This window comes from Anolis sagrei, chromosome 11 (genome assembly GCF_037176765.1).
Source record: "Anolis sagrei isolate rAnoSag1 chromosome 11, rAnoSag1.mat, whole genome shotgun sequence".
Classification (NCBI taxonomy): domain Eukaryota; kingdom Metazoa; phylum Chordata; class Lepidosauria; order Squamata; family Dactyloidae; genus Anolis; species Anolis sagrei.
Genome location: NC_090031.1, coordinates 32,519,089 through 32,540,717, shown reverse-complemented (window position 1 = coordinate 32,540,717; position 21,629 = coordinate 32,519,089). Strand labels below are relative to the sequence as shown.

Genomic DNA, 21,629 nt, shown 5'->3' with positions numbered 1-21,629 from the left:
TAAAATAATGGAGCCACGCCCCTTTGCGCATTGGGCCGCATTGGAATGTGGCCGAAGCCACGCCTATTCTATATAAATATGTAGTGAATATTTATTTATATTATATTATTTATATATTTATTATTTTTGTTATTCTTTTTATTAATTCATTCATATATTACTTTATATATTATTTTATTTATTATTATTATTATTTATTTTATTATTTATTTTATTTATTATATATTATTTTATTATTATTATTAATTTATATTATTATTTTATTTATTTAATTTATTTATATATTATTATTATTTATTTATTGTTAAAAAAATTATTATTATTTTGTTTATTTTTATTTTATCGTTTTTATTTATTTATATATTATTATTTATTTATATTATTTTATTTATATATATATTATTGTTATTTATTTTTATTTTATTTATTTATATGTTTATTATTATTTATTTTATCGTTTTTATTTATTTATATATTTATCTATTATTATTATTTATTTTTATTATTTATTTTATCGTTTTTATTTATTTATATTATTATTATTATTTTATGTTATTTATATATTATTTTTCTTTATTTTTATTTTATTTACTTCATTCATTTATATATTATTACTATTTATTTTTATTTTTATTTTATCTATTTTATTTATATATTATTATTATTTTATTTATATATATATTATTTATTTTTATTTTTATTTTATCTATTTTATTTATTTATATATTATTATTATTATTATTTATTATTATTATTATTTATTTATTTATTAGTAAATATCATCCCACATCCAGAGGGGCGGGGTCACCCACAAAGCCACGCCCACTCTTCACAGTGTTAAACAGGGCCGGGTTCTACTAACAAAGCCACGCCCCTTTGCATTGAGAGGGGAGGAGTCCCCGCCAAGCCACGCCCACTCATCCCACCAGAATCAAAAGCCATGCCCCGGTGGGTGGAGTCTTCTAGAAGCCACGCCTACTCACGCCACAGGCGGGTTAAAATGACGAAGCCACGCCCCTCGCTCTTCCGTGGGCGTGGTTTAGCAAAGTGACGTCGTGGGCTTCCCCAAAGGAGAAGAAGAAGCAGGGCTGTGAGGGGGCGGGCCTAAGCCTTGGTTGCCAGGAAACGCCCTCCTGATTGACTGACTGGGGCCTTGTGCAAGAAGGGAGGGGGAGGAGGAAGAGGAGGGAACCGGTTTTCGGGGCTCATTTGCCACCATTGGGAACAAGGAGGAGACGGAGCCATGCACAGACAGGTAGGAATTGGGGGGGATAGGCCTTCAATGTGTCCTACCTGGCAGGGGTGGTTTACCTGCCTTCCCTTTTGCCATTTGTCCATTTACCTGTCCAGGTGACTTCCACCTGCCCAGGTGTGACGCACCTCTCCAGGTAAATGGATGGAGATGCCGAGGGGGGTGCTAGACAACCTCCTCCCATTGCAGACTAATCCGTCTCTTTTACTGACTGGGTGACCTATCCAGGTGACTCGCACCTGTCCAGGTGATGCTCACCTGTCCAGGTAAGTGACTGATGCCAATGGGTCCACTAGACACCCCCCCTCCCATTGCAGACGAATCCCCCTCTTTTACTGACTGGGTGACCTATCCAGGCGACCGGCACCTGTCCAGGTGATGCTCACCTGTCCAGGTAAATGATTGATGCCAAGGGGTCCACTAGACACCCCCCTCGCATTGCAGACGAATCCCTCTCTTTTACTGACTGGGCGACCTATCCAGGTGACTCACACCTGTCCAGGTGATGCTCACCTGTCCAGGTGATGCTCACCTGTCCAGGTAAATGATTGATGCCAAAGGGTCCACTAGACAGCCCCACTCCCATTGCAGACTAGTTTCCCCCTTCCTCTTTTGCTGACTTGGCGACCCATCCAGGTGACTCACACCTGTACAGGTAAACGGATGGAGTTGCTAAGTTTGATGCTAGACAACCACCTCCTATTGCAGACTAATATCACCCTTCCTCTTTTGCTGACTGGCTGAGGTATTCAGGTAACTCAGACCTGCACAGGTGACTCGCACCTGTCCAGGTAAACGTATGGAGTTGCTGAGGGGACACTAGACGCATCAAGTCCTTCGGGAGATTTTGCGGGGTATAAATAAAGTTAATAATAATAATAATAATAATAGACACCCCCTCCCATTGCAGACTAGTCTCCCCCTTCTTCTTTTACTGACTCAGCAACCCATCCAGGTGACTCACACCTGTACAGGTAAATGGATGCAGTTACTGAGGGGAACACTAGACAACCACCTCCTATTGCAGACTAATATTGCCCTTCCTCTTTTGCTGACTGGGAGAGCTATTCAGGTGACTCAGACCTGCACAGGTGACTCGCACCTGTCCAGGGAAATAGATGGAGTTGCTGAAGGGGACACTAGACACCCCCTCCCATTGCAGACTAGTCTCCCCCTTCCTCTTTTGCTGACTGGGTGATCCATCCAGGTTACTCGAACCTGTCCAGGTGAATCACACCTGTCTAGGTAAATGGATGGAGATGCCAAGGAGGCCATTAGACACCCCCCTCCCATTACAGACTAATCTCCCTCTTTTACTGATTGGGTGACCTATCCAGGTGCTTGGGTGACCTATCAAGGTGATGCACACCTGTACAGGTAAATGAATGATGCCAATGGGTCAACGAGACATCCCCCCTCCCATCTCAAACTAGTCTCCCATTCTTCTTTTGCTGACTCGATGACCCATCCAGGTGACCCGCACCTGTACAGGTAAATGGATGGAAATGCCAATGGGTCCACTAGACAACCCCCTCCCATTGCAGACTAGTTCCCCCCTTCCTCTTTTGCTGACTCAGAGACCCATCCAGGTGACTCACACCTGTCCATGTAAATGAGTTAAGATGCCGAGGGGGGCACTAGTCAGCCCCCTCCCATTGCAGGCCAGTCTTCCCTCTTTTGCTTACTGGGTGACCCATCCAGGTGACTTGCACCTGTACAGGTAAATGGATGGAGATGCCAATGGGACCATTAGACAACTCCCATTGCAGACTAGTCTCTCCTTCCTCTTTTACTATCTGACCGGGTGACCCATCCAGGTGACTTGCACCTGTCCAGGTAAATGGATGATGCCGAGGAAGTCACCAGACAATCCCCTCCCTCGCATTGCAGACTAGTCTCCCCCTTCCTCTTTTACTATCTAACTGGGTGACCCCTCCAGGTGATTTTCATCTGTCCAGGTAAAAGTATGATGCTGAGGAAGCCACTAGACAACTCCCTTCCATTGCAGACTAGTCTCCCCCTTATATTTTTCCTATATAACTGGGTGACCCATCCAGGTTCCAGGGTGACCTATCCAGGTGACTTGCACCTGTCCAGGTAAATGGATGATGCGAGGGAGGCCACTAGACAACACCCTCCCTCCCATTGCAGACTAGTCTCCCCTTTCCTTTTTCACTATCTAACTGGGCAACCCATCCAGGTTCTTGGGTGACCTATCCAGGTGACTTGCACCTGTCCAGGTAAATGGATGATGCCAGGGAGGCCACTAGACAACCCCCTCCCTCCCATTACAGACTAGTCTCCCCTTCCTTTTTTACTATCTGACTAGGTGACCCATCCAGGTGACTCACACCTGTCCAGGTAGCCTATCCAGGTGAGCCCCCTGCTCCTCCTCCTTCTCTTCCCGACTGGGTGTGGTGCCCATGACCGCACTCTGGACATGCCCAGGCGCCGAGTCCCCAGACTGGAATGCCTTGAGGGTGGCATCACCTGAGGAAGGGGGGGGGAGGGGACACGCGCAGAAGCAGGTGACGGGATAATTGCACCCTTCCAGCACACCTGCAACAATGTCCTGCCCTTTTCCCTCTCTTTGCTTTGCATACGAGGGACTCAAAGCCATTGAATAGTGGGGTGTTGTCCCATATTATTAGTATTATTATTACTAATTGCGCCCCCTCCCCAAATAATAATAATAATATCCCCGCAGAAAGGAAACATGGAGGAATTGGGGGACACGGCCGTCACGCAACAGGTGTGCCGAGCGGAGGAGATGGCCGACGGGGAGTGAGTACCGCTATCCTTTTGGGGAGGGGGATATATATATACATATAGGGGAGCCCTATAGGGGGCAATACACTATGCTGAGGCTATGAATGCGTTCCAGGTTGCGCGAGGTGGAGGTGGCGGGCTGGCCGGTGGTCCTGGCGAAGGAGGGGATGCGCTTCTGGGCGGTGGGGGGCCGCTGTCCCCACGCAGGGGGTCCCCTCTCCAAAGGTGAGTGCCCCTCCTTGCTCTACAAGGGATTTTTGGGGGGTCCCAGCACTTACCTGCCTGGAGGCTCACCTGTGCCTGCTTTCACCTTCCAGGCTACCTGTCGGGAGACCGACTGCGCTGCCCTTGGCACGGCGCCTGCTTCAGTGTCCAGACGGGGGACATTGAGGAGTTCCCCACCCTGGACTGCCTCCCGACCTTCAAGGTGAGACCCCCAGAGGCTATCCAGCCCCGCCCCACCCCACCCCACCCCACCTCACCTTGATGCCCTCCCGACAGGTGGCCATCCATTCTTCGTCTTGTTAATATTATCCATCTTAATATTAGTGTTAATTTTATTCATGTTTATATTATTATTGATTTTATTCATGCAAATATTTTATTGATTTTTTATTAATATTATTTATTATTAATGCATTGTTATTATATAACATATTATTATAACATTATTATTCTATTATTATTCTATTTTATTATTCTATTATCCATTATTCCTATTCTTATATAAGATTATATTATTATAATTCTATTATGTATTATTATTAATCTATTATTATACTATCTATTAGTTATCATTCTATCTATTATTATTATTCTATTATTATCTATTATTATTATATTATCCAATCTTATATAAGATTATATTATTATAATTCTATTATCTATTAGTTATAATTCTATTATTATTATTCTATTATTGTTATTATTCTATTATCCATTATTCTTATATAAAATTATATTATTATATTTCTATTATCTATTAGTTATTATTCTATTGTCTATTATTATTATTATTCTATTATTGTTATTATTCTATTATCCATTATTCTTATATAAAATTATATTATTATATTTCTATTATCTATTAATTATTATTCTATTATCTATTATTATTATTCTATTATCATTCTATTATTGTTATTATTCTATTATCCATTATTCTTATATAAGATTATATTATTATAATTCTATTATCTATTAGTTATCATCCTATTATCAATGATTATTATTCTATTATTGTTATTATTCTATTATCCATTCTTATATAAAATTAAATTATTTTAATTCTACTATCTATTAGTTGTTATTATTCTATTATCTATTATTATTCTATTACTGTTATTATTCTATTATCAATTACTAATATTTTATATAATATTATATTATTATAGTTCTATTATCTATTAGTTATTAATATTCTATTATCTATTGTTATTTTATTAGTATTCTATTATTATTGTTATTATTATTCTATTATCCATCATTATTATTCTATCATCTATTATTATTATATTAGTATTCTAATAATTCTATTATCCATTATTATTATATAAATCATTATATTATTATTATTCTATTATCCATTATTGTTATTATATATTATTGTCATTCTATTATCCATTATTGTTATTATTCTATTATCTATTATTTTATTAGTATTCTATTATTAATGTTATTATGCTATTATCCCTCATTACTATTCTATCATCTATTATTATTACATTAGTATTCTACTATTATTGTTATTCTTTTATCCATTATTATTATTATATAAATTATATTATTATTCTATTATCCATTACTGTTATTATATAATATATTATTATATTGTCATTCTATTATCCATTATTGTTATTATTATTCTATTATCTATTATTATTATATTACAGTTATTATTCTATTATCCATTACTAATATTTTTATATAATATTATATGATTATAGTTCTATTATCTATTATTACTATTCTATTATCTCTTATTATTTTATTAATATTCTATTATTATTATTGTTATTATTCTATTATCCATCATTATTATTGTCATCTATTATTATTATATTAATATTATATTATTATAGTTATTATATTATCCATTATTGTTATTATATAACATATTATTATATTGTCATTTTATTATACATTATTATTATTATTCTATTATCTATTATTATTATTTTATTAGTATTCTATTATCTAGTATTATTATTTTAATAGTATTTTATTATTGTTTTTATGATTCTATTATCTATTATTATTTTATTAATATTCTATAATATATTATTATATTGTCATTCTGTTATACATTATTGTTATTATTATTATATTGTTTATTGTTATTGTTGTATTCTATTATTGTTCTTATTATTCTATTATCTATTATTATTATTTTATTAGTCTTCTATTATTGTTTTTATTATTCTATTATTTATATTATTTTTATTTTATTAGTATTCTATTATTTTTTATTATTATATTTATATATTATTACTATTATTATATTGTTATTATTATTATTATTATTATTATTATTATTATCCGGGAACCCCCGGTGACACGGCTAGACTTAATGTCAGGGGAACACCTTTACCTGTTAATAATACCACCATACGCTTGGGAGGGACCTTTAGAGACTATCTAGTCCATCCCTCCTTGAGCCAGAAAGGAAGCCCTCCCGCCAGATGGCCATTTAGCCTCAGCATCCTTGAATTCTCTTTGCAGGTGGATGTGGACGAGGGCCAGGTGTACATCACTGCGAAACTGAAGGTGAGGCGACAGGTAGACACCCCAGGTAGACACTTTCGGGGTCGCATGGGGGTCACTTTGCCTGAGTCTTCTCGTCTTCCGAATAGGATCTGGAACGCGGCCGGCGGCTCAAGCTTATGACCAAAAGGGACCCCCTTGACCCTCGCACGGTGCTGCTCCTGGGCGCAGGTGAGGTCACCTAGAAGGGGGTCAGGGCTCAAAGGATGACCACTTGACCAGCTGACCCCCCCCCATTTATTGCCAGGTCCGGCGGCCCTGACTTGCGCAGAGACCCTTCGGCAGGAAGGCTTCTCCGGCCGGATCGTCATGGTCACTCGAGAGGGACACCTGCCGTATGACCGGACCAAGCTCAGCAAGGTGATATATCCGGGGGGGGGGTGCGAATCATGGCTAGTGATGTACATGCGATGTGTACACGCTATGGAACGGGTAACACGGGTCTCCTCTTTGGCAGGACCTCGGGGTCCAAGCCGAGGACATCTTGCTGCGGCCGCAGAGCTTCATGGAGACGTACGGCATCGAAGTTTGGAAGCAGAAAGAGGTGCAAAAGGATTATTATTATTATTTATCATAATTATCATAATATTTATTATTATTATTATTAATCATTATTATTAAAATATTTGTTATTATTAGTTATCATTATCATTATTAGAGACCCCCAAAGGACATCCAGTCCACCCCCTCCTGCCCTTTTGCAGGAAGACACCATCCGATCCCTCCCGACAGATGGCCGTCCATATAATCCACTGCTCTGTTTCTTCCTCGTGTTCACAGTGGTACCTTTTGCTCCTGTGTTTGGCCTCTGCAGGTGGTCTCCATCAATCCGGACGACAAAGTAGCCCAGTTTAGCGATGGGACGTCTCAGGGATATGACAACCTGCTAATAGCCACCGGGAGCAGGTCAGTGGGGGTCCCTTCCAAGGAGAATACTACTACTACTACTACTACTACTACTAATAGCAATAATAAAACTGATAATATTACTACTACTAATGATAGTAATAATAATAGTAAAAAAATAGTACTAATACTGATAATACTAATACCACCAATAATAACAATAACAATAATAGTACTATTACTGATAGTATGAATTATACTAATAGTAATACTAATAATAATAGTAAAAATAATAGCAATAATAGCACTAATACTGATAATACTAATGCCACCAATAATAGTAGTAATAATAACAACAATAGTACTATTACTGATAATACGAATTCTACGAATAGTAATACTACTAATAATAGTAAAAATAATAGCAATAATAGCACTAATACTGATAATACTAATGCCACCAATAATAGTAGTAATAATGACAATAATAGTACTAGTACTGATAATACGAATTCTACGAATAGTAATACTAATAATAGTAAAAATAATAGCAATAATAGTACTAATACTGATAATACTAATACTGCCAATAGTAGTAATAATAACAATAATAGTACTATTACTGATAATACGAATTCTACGAATAGGAATACTACTAATAATAGTAAAAATAATAGCAATAATAGTACTAATACTGATAAAACTAATACCACTAATAATAGTAGTAATAATAACAATAATAGTACTATTACTGATAAGACGAATTCTACTAATAGTAATACTAATAATAATAGTAAAAATAATAGCAATAATAGCACTAATACTGATAATACTAATGCCACCAATAATAGTAGTAATAATAACAATAATATTACTATTACTGATAATACAAGTTCTACTAATAGTAATGCTAATAATAATAGTAAAATAATAGCAATAATAGCACTAATACAGATAATACTAATGCCACCAATAATAGTAGTAATAATAACAACAATAGTACTATTACTGATAATACGAATTCTACAAATAGTAATACTACTAATAATAGTAAAAATAATAGCAATAATAGCGCTAATACTGATAATACTAATGCCACCAATAATAGTAGTAATAATGACAATAATAGTACTAGTACTGATAATACGAATTCTACAAATAGTAATACTACTAATAATAGTAAAAATAATTGCAAAATAGTACTAATACTGATAATACTAATACCACTAATAATAGTAGTAACACTAACAATAATAGTACTATTACTGGTAATAAGAATTCCACTAATAGTAATTCTAATAATGATAGTAAAAATAATAGCAATAATAGCACTAATAGTAATAATAGTAAAAATAATAGCAATAATATTAATTCTGATACTGATAATACTAATACTACTAATGATAGTAATAATAATAGTAAAATAATAGTACTAATACTGATAATACTAATATCACTAATAATAATAGTAATAATAATAACAATAATAGTACTATTACTGATAATACGAATTCTGCTAATAATAATACTAATAATAATAATAGTAAAAATAATAGCACTAATACTGATAATACTAATAGTAATAATAGTAAAAATAATGGCAATAATACTAATTCTGATACTGATAATACTAATGCTACTAATAGTAATAAAATAGTACTAATAATAGCAATAATCATACGAATACTGATAATAGTAATACTACTAATGAAATAGTACTAATAGCAATAATTGTACTAATACTGTTAGTACTAATACCACTAATGATAGTAATAATAAAAGTAAAAATAATAGCAATAATCATACTACTGATAATACTACTACTACTACTACTACTAATAATAATAATAATAATGAAATAGTACTAATAGCAATAATTGTACTAACACTGATAATACTAATACTACTAATGATAGTAATAATAATAGTAAAAATAATAGCAATAATAGTACTAATGCTGATAATACTACTAATAATAGTAATCAAATAGTACAAGTAATAGCAATAATAGTACTAATACTTATACTACTGATAATACTACTACTACTAATCATAATAATAATGAAATAGTACTAATAGCAATAATTGTACTAACACTGATAATACTAATACCACTAGTAATTGTAATGATAGTAGTAAAAATAATAGTAATAATAGTAGTAATGCTGATACTACTACTAATAGTAATACTACTGATAGTAATGCTAACAATAAAATAATACTGATTCAATACTACTAATAATAATACAAATAATACTACCAATACTACTACTAATAATACAAATACTAATAGCACTAATTTTGATAGTAATAATAATAGTAGTAGTAATAATACTAGTAATAACAATGTCTTGCTCCATCTGCAGGCCTCGCCTCCTCCGTTGCCCTGGTTGTGACCTGGAGGGCGTCTGCACCCTGCTGACCCCGGAGGACGCGGCCCGGATCCTGCGCCTGGCCACGGGGAGGAAGGTGGCCATCGTGGGGGGCTCCTTCATTGGTAAATGGGTAGGGGTCGAGGGGAGGGTCCAGGGGGGAGCAGTGGGTCAAAAGTCACCTGTCTCTCTCTGTCCCCCCCCCCCCCGCAGGGATGGAGCTGGCGTCCAGCCTGGCCGGAAAGGCTTCCAGCATCCAGGTGGTGGAGAGGGGACACCTTCCATACCACGCGGTGTTGGGCGGCCAGGTGGGACAGGTGGCCATGAAGGTAGGCAGTCCCATGAGCAATTATTATTATTATTATTATTGCTATTACCATAAATCAACTATTAATGTTATTAATATTATTATTAGCAATATTATTAGTAATATTATTATCATTATTTATTATTATTATATTTATCATTACTAACAATTTATTATTTATTATATTATTATCTATTAGTCATGTTATCATTCTTAATGTATTATTAATTTTATTATCATTATAAATTTATTATTATTATTCATATTATTATATTATTATTTTATTTATCACTACTATCAATTTATTATTTATTATATTATTATCTATTAGTCATGTTATCATTCTTAATGTATTATTAATTTTATTATCATTAAAAATTTATTATTATTATTCATATTATTATATTATTATTTTATTTATCACTACTATCAATTTATTATTTATTATATTATTATCTATTAGTCATGTTATCATTCTTAATGTATTATTAATTTTATTATCATTAAAAATTTATTATTATTCACATTTTCATTCTTAATTTATTATTATTGTTAGTTTTATTATTATCATCAATTTAGTATTTATTTATTTTATTATCACTATCGATTTATTATTGTTCACATTATCATGATTAATTTATTTTATTATTAATGTATAATTATTTATTGTTGTTTTTATTTATTATCATTAATTTATTATTTAATGTATTATTATTTATTATCCATTTATTATTATTGACTATTATTAATAATATCTATTTTATCATTATTATTCATTTATCATTAGTGTTTATTATTAATTAATTAATTAATATTTATTATTATTTACATCATTTCTACCCTGCCCTTCTCAACCCCCGAGGGGGGACTCAGAGTGGCTGATTATTATTATTATAATTATTATAATTATCAAATTATTATTATTATTATTATTATTATTATTATTATTGTTATTATTAGACACCATCAAACCCCTCCTGACAGACGACACTCCAACCAAAGTCCAAGATGACCATATGATAAGATTGAGAGGTTGAGAGATCTCAAAAGAGTCCAAAGGGACCCTCCCTCAAAGAGGGCCATTTCGATCCCTCTGGACAGATGGCCATTGCGGTGACCCCTTCCTCTTCTTTCCTTTCATTTCCTTTCCTTTTCCTCCCTTCAGATGCTTCAAAGCCAAGGAGTGGAATTCCACCTGGAAGCGGACGTGGCAGAGCTCAAGGGCCAGGAAGGGAAGGTGAGTGCGACGGAAGTGGACACCCCAACCACACACACATACATAATTTAATAATAATAATTAATAATTTCCCTTTTATAATTTATTTATTAATTGTTTGTTTACTAAATTTACATTTAAATTTCTCGACCCCGAGGGGGACTCAAGGTGGCTTACAGATAGGCAACAATTTGAGGCGTTAACAGCAAGGTACTGTTAAAATAAATATTTAAATTAAATTTAAATATTAACTATGGGTTCATCTGTTTTAGCCACGAGAATTCACCAACTCTCTCTCTATTTTAGCCCAGTTGTACATTGTCTGAGTAAAGAGGAGAGCCGGGTAATACATCGTTGTTGTTATTATGGCGGAGGTTAAAGAGTTGAGATCTGGCAAAGCACCCGGTCCGGATGGATGGACAACAGCATAACCTCTTTCAAGATCTCCTCATTGTGAGATGGAAGACCTTGTTGAGGGGTTCCGGGAGTCATAGTGACGTTCCCTCTCTCTGTTTTAGCCCAGTTGTACATTGTCTTGAGCCAATGTTTCTCAACCTGGGGGTCGGGACCCCTGGGTGGGTTGCGAGGGGGTGTCAGAGGGGTCACCAAAGACCATCAGAAAACACAGTACTTTCTGTTGGTTATGGGAAATTTGGCCCAATTCTATCATTGTTGGGGTTCAGAATGCTCTTTGATTGTAGGTGAACTATAAATCCCAGCAACTACAACTCCCAAATGTCAAGGTCGATTTACCCCAAACTCCACTAGTGTTCACATTTGGGCATATTGAGTATTCGTGCCAAGTTTTGTCCAGATCCATCATTGTTTGAGTCCACAATGCTCTCTGGATGTAGGTGAACTACAACTCCAAAACTCAAGGTCAATCCCCACCCAACCCTTCCAGGGTTTTTACTGTTGGTCATGGGAGTTCTGTGTGCCAAGTTGGGTCAGTTCTATCATTGGTGGAGTTCAGGTTGCTCTTTGATTGTAGGCTAACTATACATTCCAGCAACTACAATTCCCAAATGACAGATTCAATCCCCACCACAACCCCACTAGTATTCAAATGTGGGCGTATTGGGTATTTGGACCAAATTTGGTCCAGTGAATGACAATCCATCTTGCATATCAGATATTTACATGACGATTCACAACAGTAGCAAAATTCCAGTTATGATGTAGCAACGGAAACAATTTTATGGTTGGGGGTCACCACAACATGGGGAACTGTATTAAGGGGTCGCAGCAGGAGGAAGGTTGAGAAACACTGTCTTGAGCAAAGAGGAGAGGCGGGTAATACATCGTTGTTGTTATTATGGCGGAGGTTAAAGAGTTGAGATCTGGCAAAGCACCCGGCCCGGATGGATGGACACTGGCATAACCTCTTTCAAGATCTCCTCATTGTGAGATGGAAGACCTTGCTGGGGGGTTCCAAGAGTCGTAGTGACGTTCCCTCTCTCTGCTTTAGCCCAGTTGTACATTGTCTTAAGCCAGTGTTTCTCAACCTGGGGGTCAGGACCCCTGGGTGGGTCGCGAGGGGGTGTCAGAGGGGTCACCAAAGACCATCAGAAAACACAGTATTTTCTGTTGGTCATGGGAAATTTGACCCAATTCTATCATTGTTGGGGTTCAGAATGCTCTTTGATTGTAGGTGAACTATAAATCCTGGCAACTACAACTCCCAAATGTCAAGGTCGATTTTCCCCAAAGTCGTAGTGACGTCCCCCCTCTCTGTTTTAGCCCAGTTGTACATTGTCTGAGCAAAGAGGAGAGGCGGGTAATACATTGTTGTTATTATGGAGGAGGTTAAAGAGCTGAGATCTGGCAAAGCACCCAGTCCGGATGGATGGACAATGGCATAACCTCTTTCAAGATCTCCTCATTGTGAGATGGAAGACCTTGCTGGAGGGTTCCGGGAATCATAGTGACGTCCCCCCTCTCTGTTTTAGCCCAGTTGTACATTGTCTTGAGCAAAGAGGAGAGGCGGGTAATACATCGTTATTGTGACAGAGGTTAAGGAGTTGAGATCTGGCAAAGCACCTGGTCCGGATGGTTGGACACTGGCATAACCTCTTTCAAGATCTCCTCATTGTGAGACGGAAGACCTTGTTGGAGGTTCCAGGAGTTGTAGTGACGTTCCCCAAGAAGATATTATTATTATTATTATTATTATTATTATTATTATTATTATTATATCATTCTATTGTTGTTGTTGTGATGTCCCTCCCTCCTAGGTCACCCACGTCGTCCTGGGCAGCGGGCACGCGATCCCAGCGGATGTGGTGGTGGTGGGAATCGGTGAGTGGGCTTAGAAGGGTGAGAAGGAGAGTCCCCCAAAGGGCATCTAGTCCAACCTCATGTTTGCCCCGGAAGGGAGGTCATCCAAGAGACCTGAAGTTGTCCTTCCTCCCACCTCGCAGGTGTCGTCCCAAACTCTGCTTTCCTCCAAGGGACGCCCATTGCGCTGGACCAAGGTGGAAATGTCCAAGTGGACCTGGTAAGGAGGAGACTGAGGAAAGACCTACCTTCCTACCTTCCTTCCTTCCTTCCTTTCTGAACCCGTTCTCTTCTCTTCTTCCCGCAGTTCATGAAGACGAACGTCCCTTCTGTCTTTGCCGCAGGGGACGTGGTCTCCTTCCCCGTAGCCCTGCTGGGTGGCAAGAGCGCGCCCATCCGGCACTGGCAGATCGCCCAGGCCCACGGTGAGCATGGCCCTCTGCCGGGAGGGATCGGACAGTGTTCTTCCCTCCATGTCGGAAGAGGGTTGGTCTGGATGGCCTCTAGGCACCTCATTCCCACTCTATTGATTCTATAGCCTTCTCCACCAACTCGCTACTATCTATGTGGTTGGGTGGCCCTCTGTTGGGAGGGATCGTGTGGTGTTCTTCCCTCTATGTTGTTATGGGGTTGGTCTGGATGGCCTTTGGGTGCCCCTTCCCCACTCTTATTAATTCTATAGCCTTCTCCACCAACCTGTTACTATCTATGTGGTTGGGTGGCCCTCTCTCGGGAGGGATTGCATGGTGTTCTTCCCTCCATGCTGTAATGGAGTTGGTCTGGATTGGCCTCTAGGTGCCCCTTCCCCACTCTATTGCTTTTATAGCCTTCTCCATCCACCTAGGAGAGGCTGGATGTCGGAAGGGGGTTGGTCTGGATGGGCTTTGGGCCCCCTTACCCACTCTGATTGGTTCACTCATTTGAGTCTATGAAAGGCCAAATGGCCCTCTGTCAGGAGGGATCAGATGGTGTTCTTTCTCCCATGTCGTAATAAGTTGGTCTGGATGGCCTCTGGGTGCCCCTCCTCACTCATTTGAGTCTATGAAAGGCTAGATGGCCATCTGTCAGGAGGGATTGGATAGTGTTCTCCCTCTCATGTCATAATGGGGTTGGTCTGGATGGCCTCTGGGTGCCCCTCCTCACTCATTTGAGTCTATGAAAGGCTAGATGGCCATCTGTCAGGAGGGATTGGATAGTGTTCTCCCTCTCATGTCATAATGGGGTTGGTCTGGATGGCCTCTGGGTGCCCCTCCTCACTCATTTGAGTCTATGAAAGGCTAGATGGCCATCTGTCAGGAGGGATTGGATAGTGTTCTCCCTCTCATGTCATAATGGGGTTGGTCTAGATGGTCTCTGGGTGCCCCTCCTCACTCATTTGAGTCTATGAAAGGCTAGATGGCCATCTGTCAGGAGGGATTGGATAGTGTTCTCCCTCTCATGTCATAATGGGGTTGGTCTGGATGGCCTCTGGGTGCCCCTCCTCACTCATTTGAGTCTATGAAAGGCTAGATGGCCATCTGTCAGGAGGGATTGGATAGTGTTCTCCCTCTCATGTCGTAATGGGGTTGGTCTGGATGGCCTCTGGGTGCCCCTCCTCACTCATTTGAGTCTATGAAAGGCTAGATGGCCATCTGTCAGGAGGGATTGGATAGTGTTCTCCCTCTCATGTCATAATGGGGTTGGTCTGGATGGCCTCTGGGTGCCCCTCCTCACTCATTTGAGTCTATGAAAGGCTAGATGGCCATCTGTCAGGAGGGATTGGATAGTGTTCTCCCTCTCATGTCATAATGGGGTTGGTCTGGATGGCCTCTGGGTGCCCCTCCTCACTCATTTGAGTCTATGAAAGGCTAGATGGCCATCTGTCAGGAGGGATTGGATAGTGTTCTCCCTCTCATGTCGTAATGGGGTTGGTCTGGATGGCCTCTGGGTGCCCCTCCTCACTCATTTGAGTCTATGAAAGGCTAGATGGCCATCTGTCAGGAGGGATTGGATAGTGTTCTCCCTCTCATGTCGTAATGGGGTTGGTCTGGATGGCCTCTGGGTGCCCCTCCTCACTCATTTTAGTCTATGAGAGGCTAGATGGCCATCTGTCGAGAGGAATCAGATAGTGTTCTTCCTCCCATGTCTTAATGGGGTTGGTCTGCTGGGTGGCCCTTTGTCGGGAGGGATCAGATGGTGTTTTTCCTCCCATATCTTAATGGGGTTGGTCTAGACGGTCTCTGGGTGCCCCTTCTCACTCATGTGAGTCTATGAGAAGCTGGGTGGCCCTCTGTCGGGAGGGATCAGATGGTGTTCTTCCTCCCATATCTTAATGGGGTTGGTCTAGATGGTCTCTGGGTGCCCCTTCTCACTCATGTGAGTCTATGAGAAGCTGGGTGGCCCTCTGTCGGGAGGGATCAGATGGTGTTCTTCCTCCCATATCTTAATGGGGTTGGTCTAGATGGTCTCTGGGTGCCCCTCCTCACTCATTTGAGTCTATGAAAGGCTAGATGGCCATCTGTCGGGAGGGATTGGATAGTGTTCTCCCTCTCATGTCGTAATGGGGTTGGTCTGGATGGCCTCTGGGTGCCCCTCCTCACTCTTGGGCTGTGTGATCCCCCCCAATGCAGGTCGCGTGGCCGCCCTGAACATTTTGGGGCAGCCAAAGGCACTCCAGACGGTCCCTTTCTTCTGGACCCGCATCCAAGGCAAGACCATCCGCTACGCAGGTCAGTCCAAGGCTTGGTTGTCGAGGGAATAAATGCAATAATTACGATATAACGACCATAAATAATAGATCTATTATAGATTATATTATATATTATCCTTCCTGTTTCCAGGCTTCGGCATGGGATACACAGAGACCGTCTTGAAGGGCAGCCTCGAACAGGAGCGCTTCCTCCTTTTCTATCTCAGGTGCTTATATTATTATTATTATTATTATTATTATTATTATTATTATTATTATTATTACAAGGGTGAATGTGTGTGGTCTGTATGTGTTTATATATATATATATATATATATATATAATTTTTATTTTTTGAGAAACTTCAAGTTGCTTCTGGTGTGAGATAACGTAACATAACATTTTGAATAATGATAATACCATTATAATAATAGGAAAAAATAGAATTATATTATTATTATTATTAATATATTTTCAATAATTATATTATATTGATATTATAATATCGTTATTAGTATTATATTAATGATTATATTGTATTGATAACTATTTTATTATAAATATATTTAATTATATTAATTGAACATCATTAAAGGCACATAATTACGATTATTATTATTATTAATAATAATATCTGAATAATATATTATCATTAATAATATATTATTAATAGTAATTATTACATAATTATTAATATTATAATAATGATTATATTATATTGATAACTATTTTATTATTAATATATTTGATTATATTAATTGAACATCATTAAAGTTGTATAATTACCATTATTATTATTATTATTAGATTACTATATATTATTATAGTAATAATAACAGAATTATATTATTATTATATTGATAACTATTTTATTATAAATATATTTAATTATATTAATTGAACATCATTAAAGACATATAATTACCATTATTATTAATAGTAATAATATCTGAATAATATATTATCATTAATAATATATTATTAATAGTAATTATTACATAATTATTAATATAATAATGATTATATTATATTGATAACTATTTTATTATAAATATATTTAATTATATTAATTGAACATCATTAAAGACATATAATTACAATTATTATTATTAATAATAATATCTGAAAAATATATTATCATTAACAATATATTATTAATAGTAATTATTACATAATTATTAATATTTTAATGATTATATTATATTGATAACTATTTTATTATAAATATATTTAATTATATTAATTGAACATCATTAAAGTTGTATAATTACCATTATTATTATTATTATTAGATTATATATATATTATTATAGTAATAATAGCAGAATTATATTATTATTATATTGATAACTATTGTATTATAAATATATTTAATTATATTAATTGAACATCATTAAAGTCGTATAATTACCATTATTATTAATAATAATAATAATAATAATATCTGGATAATATATTATTATAGTAATAATGCTGTTATGTTTAACAATAATTATTAATATTATATTAATATTATACATTATTTATATATTATTATAGTAATAACACTGTTATGATTATTATTATTATTATTATTGTTAATAATAATAATAATAATATATTATTATTATTATTATTAATAGGATACTATTAATATTATTATTAATTAGTCTTCTTGTACCTCGCTTGTGTGTTGTGTAGGGAAGGGTTTGTGACGGCCGCGGCCAGCCTGAATTTTGACCCTGCGGTGGCCTCGCTGGCCGAAGTCCTGCTCTCAGGCCGGAGGATCTCCAAGGAGGAGGCCGAGTGAGTAAGGCAGTGGTCAGTCCCCAAGACCCCCGGAGAGAGAGAGACCCCAACCCAACCATATTCCCCCGCTACCTTGACCCCTCGGCCCTTTCCTTCCTTCCAGGTCGATGGAGAAGTGAAGCCCTTCCGGGTGGACAATGGGACCGAGTGGACATCTCTTTGGGATTCAGGCTGTTACCTTAATTTAATTAAACAATAATATATAATTTAAAAAACCCAATAAGGATAGTCTTATAGACTCAAATTGAGTGAGGAGGGGCACCCAGAGGCCATCCAGAGCAACCCCATTACGACATGGGAGGAAGAACACCATCCGATCCCTCCCGGCAGAGGGCCACTTCTCATAAACTCAAATTGAGTGAGGAGGGGCACCCAGAGGCCATCCAGACCAACCCCATTACGACATGGGAGGAAGGACACCATCCGATCCCTACCGACAGAGGGCCACCCAGGTTCTCATAGACTCACATGAAGAATAATTAATATTAATAGTATCCTGGGAGGAAGGACACCATCCGATCCCTCCCGGCAGAGGGCCACTCAGGTTCTCATAGACTCACATGAGTGAGAAAGAGCACCCAGAGGCCATTCAGACCAACCCCGTTACGACATGGGAGGAAGGACACCATCCGATCCCTACCGACAGAGGGCCACCCAGGTTCTCATAGACTCACATGAAGAATAATTAATATTAATATTAATAGTATCCTGGGAGGAATAACACCATTCGATCCCTCCCGGCAGAGGGTTACCCAGCTTCTCATAGACTTATATGATTGAGCAGGGGCACCCAGAGCTCATCCAGACCAACCCCATTACGACATAGGAGGGAGAACACCATCCGATCCCTCCCGAGAGATGGCCACTCAGGTTCTCATAGACTCAAATTGAGTGAGCAGGGGCACCCAGAGGCCATCCATTACACCATGGGAGGAAGAACACCATTCAATCCCTCCTGGCAGAGGGTCACTCAGTTTCTCATAGAATCCAATTGTGTGAGCAGGGGCACCCAGAGGCCATCCAGACCAACCCCATTACACCATGGGAGGAAGAACACCATTCAATCCCTCCCGGCAGAGGGCCACTCAGCTTCTCATAGACTCAAATTGAATGAGCAGGGGCACCCAGAGGCTATCCAGACCAACCCCATTACACCATGGGAGGAAGAACACCATCTGATCCCTCCCAGCAGAAGGCCACTCAGGTTCTCATAGACTCTCATGAGTGAGCAGGGGCACCCAGAGCTCATCCAGACCAACCCCATTACGACATGGGAGGAAGAACACCATCCGATCCCTCCCGGCAGAGGGTCACTCAGCTTCTCATAGACTCTTATTATTATTAGTCATAACAGTGTTATTATTACTATAATAATATATAAATAATATATAATTACATTTAGATAATATTAATAATTAGTGTTAAACATAACAGTGTTATTACTATAATAATAATAATAATAATATTCACATTATGACATGGGAGGAAGAACACCATCTGATCCCTCCCGACAGAGGGCTGCCCAGACTCAATTTGAGTGAGCAGGGCACCCAGAGGCCATCCAGACCAACCCCATTCTGACATGGGAGGAAGAACACCACCCGATCCCTCCCGGCAGAGGGCCACTCAGCTTCTCATAGACTCACATGAAGAATAAATAATAATAATAATAATAATAATAATAATAATAATAATATATTATTATTATTATTATTATTACTCATAACAGTGCTATTATTACTATAATAATATATAAATAATATATAATTATTTTCAGATAATATTAATAATTATTGTTAAACATAACACCGTTATTACTATAATAATAATATTCACATGAGTGAGGAGGGGCACCCAGAGGCCATCCAGACCAACCCCATTACGACATGGGAGGATGAACACCATCCGATCTCTCCCAGCAGAGGGCCAGTCAGCTTCTCATAGACCCACATGAGTGAGGAGGGGCACCCAGAGCTCATCCAGACCAACCCCATTACGACATGGGAGGAAGAACACCATCCGATCCCTCCCGACGGCCACTCAGCTTCTCATAGATTTGAATTGAGTGAGCAGGGGCACCCAGAGAACATCCAGACCCCCCATTACATCATGGGAGGAAGAACACCATTCGATCTCTCCTGACAGAGGGCCACTCTGCTTCTCACAGACTCACATGAGTGAGAAAAGGCACCCAGAGGCCATCCAGACCCCCCATTACACCATGGGAGGAAGAACACCATCCGATCCCTCCCGACAGAGGGCCACTCAGGTTCTCATAGACTCAAATTGAGTGAGCAGGGGCACCCAGAGGCCATCCAGACCAACCCCGTTACGACATGGGAGGAAGAACACCATCCGATCCCTCCCGACAGAGGGCTACCCAGGTTCTCATAGACTCACATGAAGAATAATTAATATTAATATTAATAGTATCCTGGGAGGAATAACACCATCCGATCCCTCCCGACAGAGGGCCACTCAGCTTCTCATAGACTCAAATTGAGTGAGGAGGGGCACCCAGAGGCCATCCAGACCAACCCCATCCCAACATAGGAGGAGGAACACCATCCGATCCCTCCCGAGAGATAGCCACTCAGGTTCTCATAGACTAAAATTGAATGAGGAGGGGCACCCAGAGGCCATCCAGACCAACTCCGTTACGACATGAAAGGACACCATCCAATCCCTCCCGAGAGATGGCCACTCAGGTTCTCATAGACACAAACTGAGTGAGCAGGGGCACCCAGAGGCCATCCAGACCAACCCCATTACGACATGGGAGGAAGAACACCATCCGATCCCTGCTGGCAGAGGGTCACTCAGCTTCTTATAGACTCAAATTGAGTGAGGAGGGGCACCCAGAGGCCATCCAGACCCCACCCCCATTACATGGGAGGAAGAACACCATCTGATCCCTCCCGGCAGAGGGCCACTCAGCTTCTCATAGACTCAAATTGAGTGAGGAGGGGCACCCAGAAGCCATCCAGACCAATCTCATTACATGGGAGGAAGAACACCATCTGATCCCTCCCAACAGAGAGCCATCTAGCCTGTCATACACTCAAATGAGTGAACCAACCAACCAATCATGGGATCCCCGGGTTGGAAGGGGCACCCAAAGGTCATCCAGACCAACTCCCTTTCGACATCCATCCTCTCATAGATACTACCAGGTCAATGGTGAAGGCTATAGAATCAATAGATTGGGGAAGGGGCACCTAGAGGCCATCCAGACCAACCCCCTTCTGACACGGTGGAAGAACACCATCCGATCCCTCCCAACAGAGGATGGAGGCAGGACTTTTTGACCCAGAATACAAACTTTATAAAACAGTCGAAGCCATCGAGACAAAAACGAAAAAATATAATAT

At 38.7% G+C, this 21,629-nt stretch overlaps 1 protein-coding gene across 1 annotated transcript; it reads left to right on the top strand.

The window, feature by feature from the left end:
- The first annotated feature begins 1,022 nt into the window (after nucleotides 1-1,022).
- Nucleotides 1,023-18,486, top strand: LOC132763889 (apoptosis-inducing factor 3-like). The gene is made up of 19 exons (XM_060757723.2): nucleotides 1,023-1,255; nucleotides 3,960-4,036; nucleotides 4,137-4,246; nucleotides 4,339-4,448; nucleotides 6,743-6,787; nucleotides 6,874-6,955; nucleotides 7,032-7,144; nucleotides 7,242-7,328; nucleotides 7,599-7,690; nucleotides 9,997-10,127; nucleotides 10,216-10,331; nucleotides 11,475-11,546; nucleotides 13,760-13,823; nucleotides 13,946-14,022; nucleotides 14,110-14,227; nucleotides 16,412-16,510; nucleotides 16,622-16,697; nucleotides 18,151-18,255; nucleotides 18,362-18,486. Exons 1-19 carry the CDS (start codon nucleotides 1,244-1,246, stop codon nucleotides 18,375-18,377), a joined length of 1,602 nt encoding a protein of 533 aa, XP_060613706.2. The 5' UTR covers nucleotides 1,023-1,243; the 3' UTR covers nucleotides 18,378-18,486.
- The last annotated feature ends 3,143 nt before the right edge of the window (nucleotides 18,487-21,629 follow it).

Coding starts and splice junctions, on each gene's coding strand:
- LOC132763889 (XM_060757723.2), top strand. Junction 6,956..7,031: donor GGTGCTGCTCCTGGGCGCAG/GTGAGGTCACCT, acceptor ATTTATTGCCAG/GTCCGGCGGCCCTGACTTGC. Junction 11,547..13,759: donor TCAAGGGCCAGGAAGGGAAG/GTGAGTGCGACG, acceptor CCTCCCTCCTAG/GTCACCCACGTCGTCCTGGG.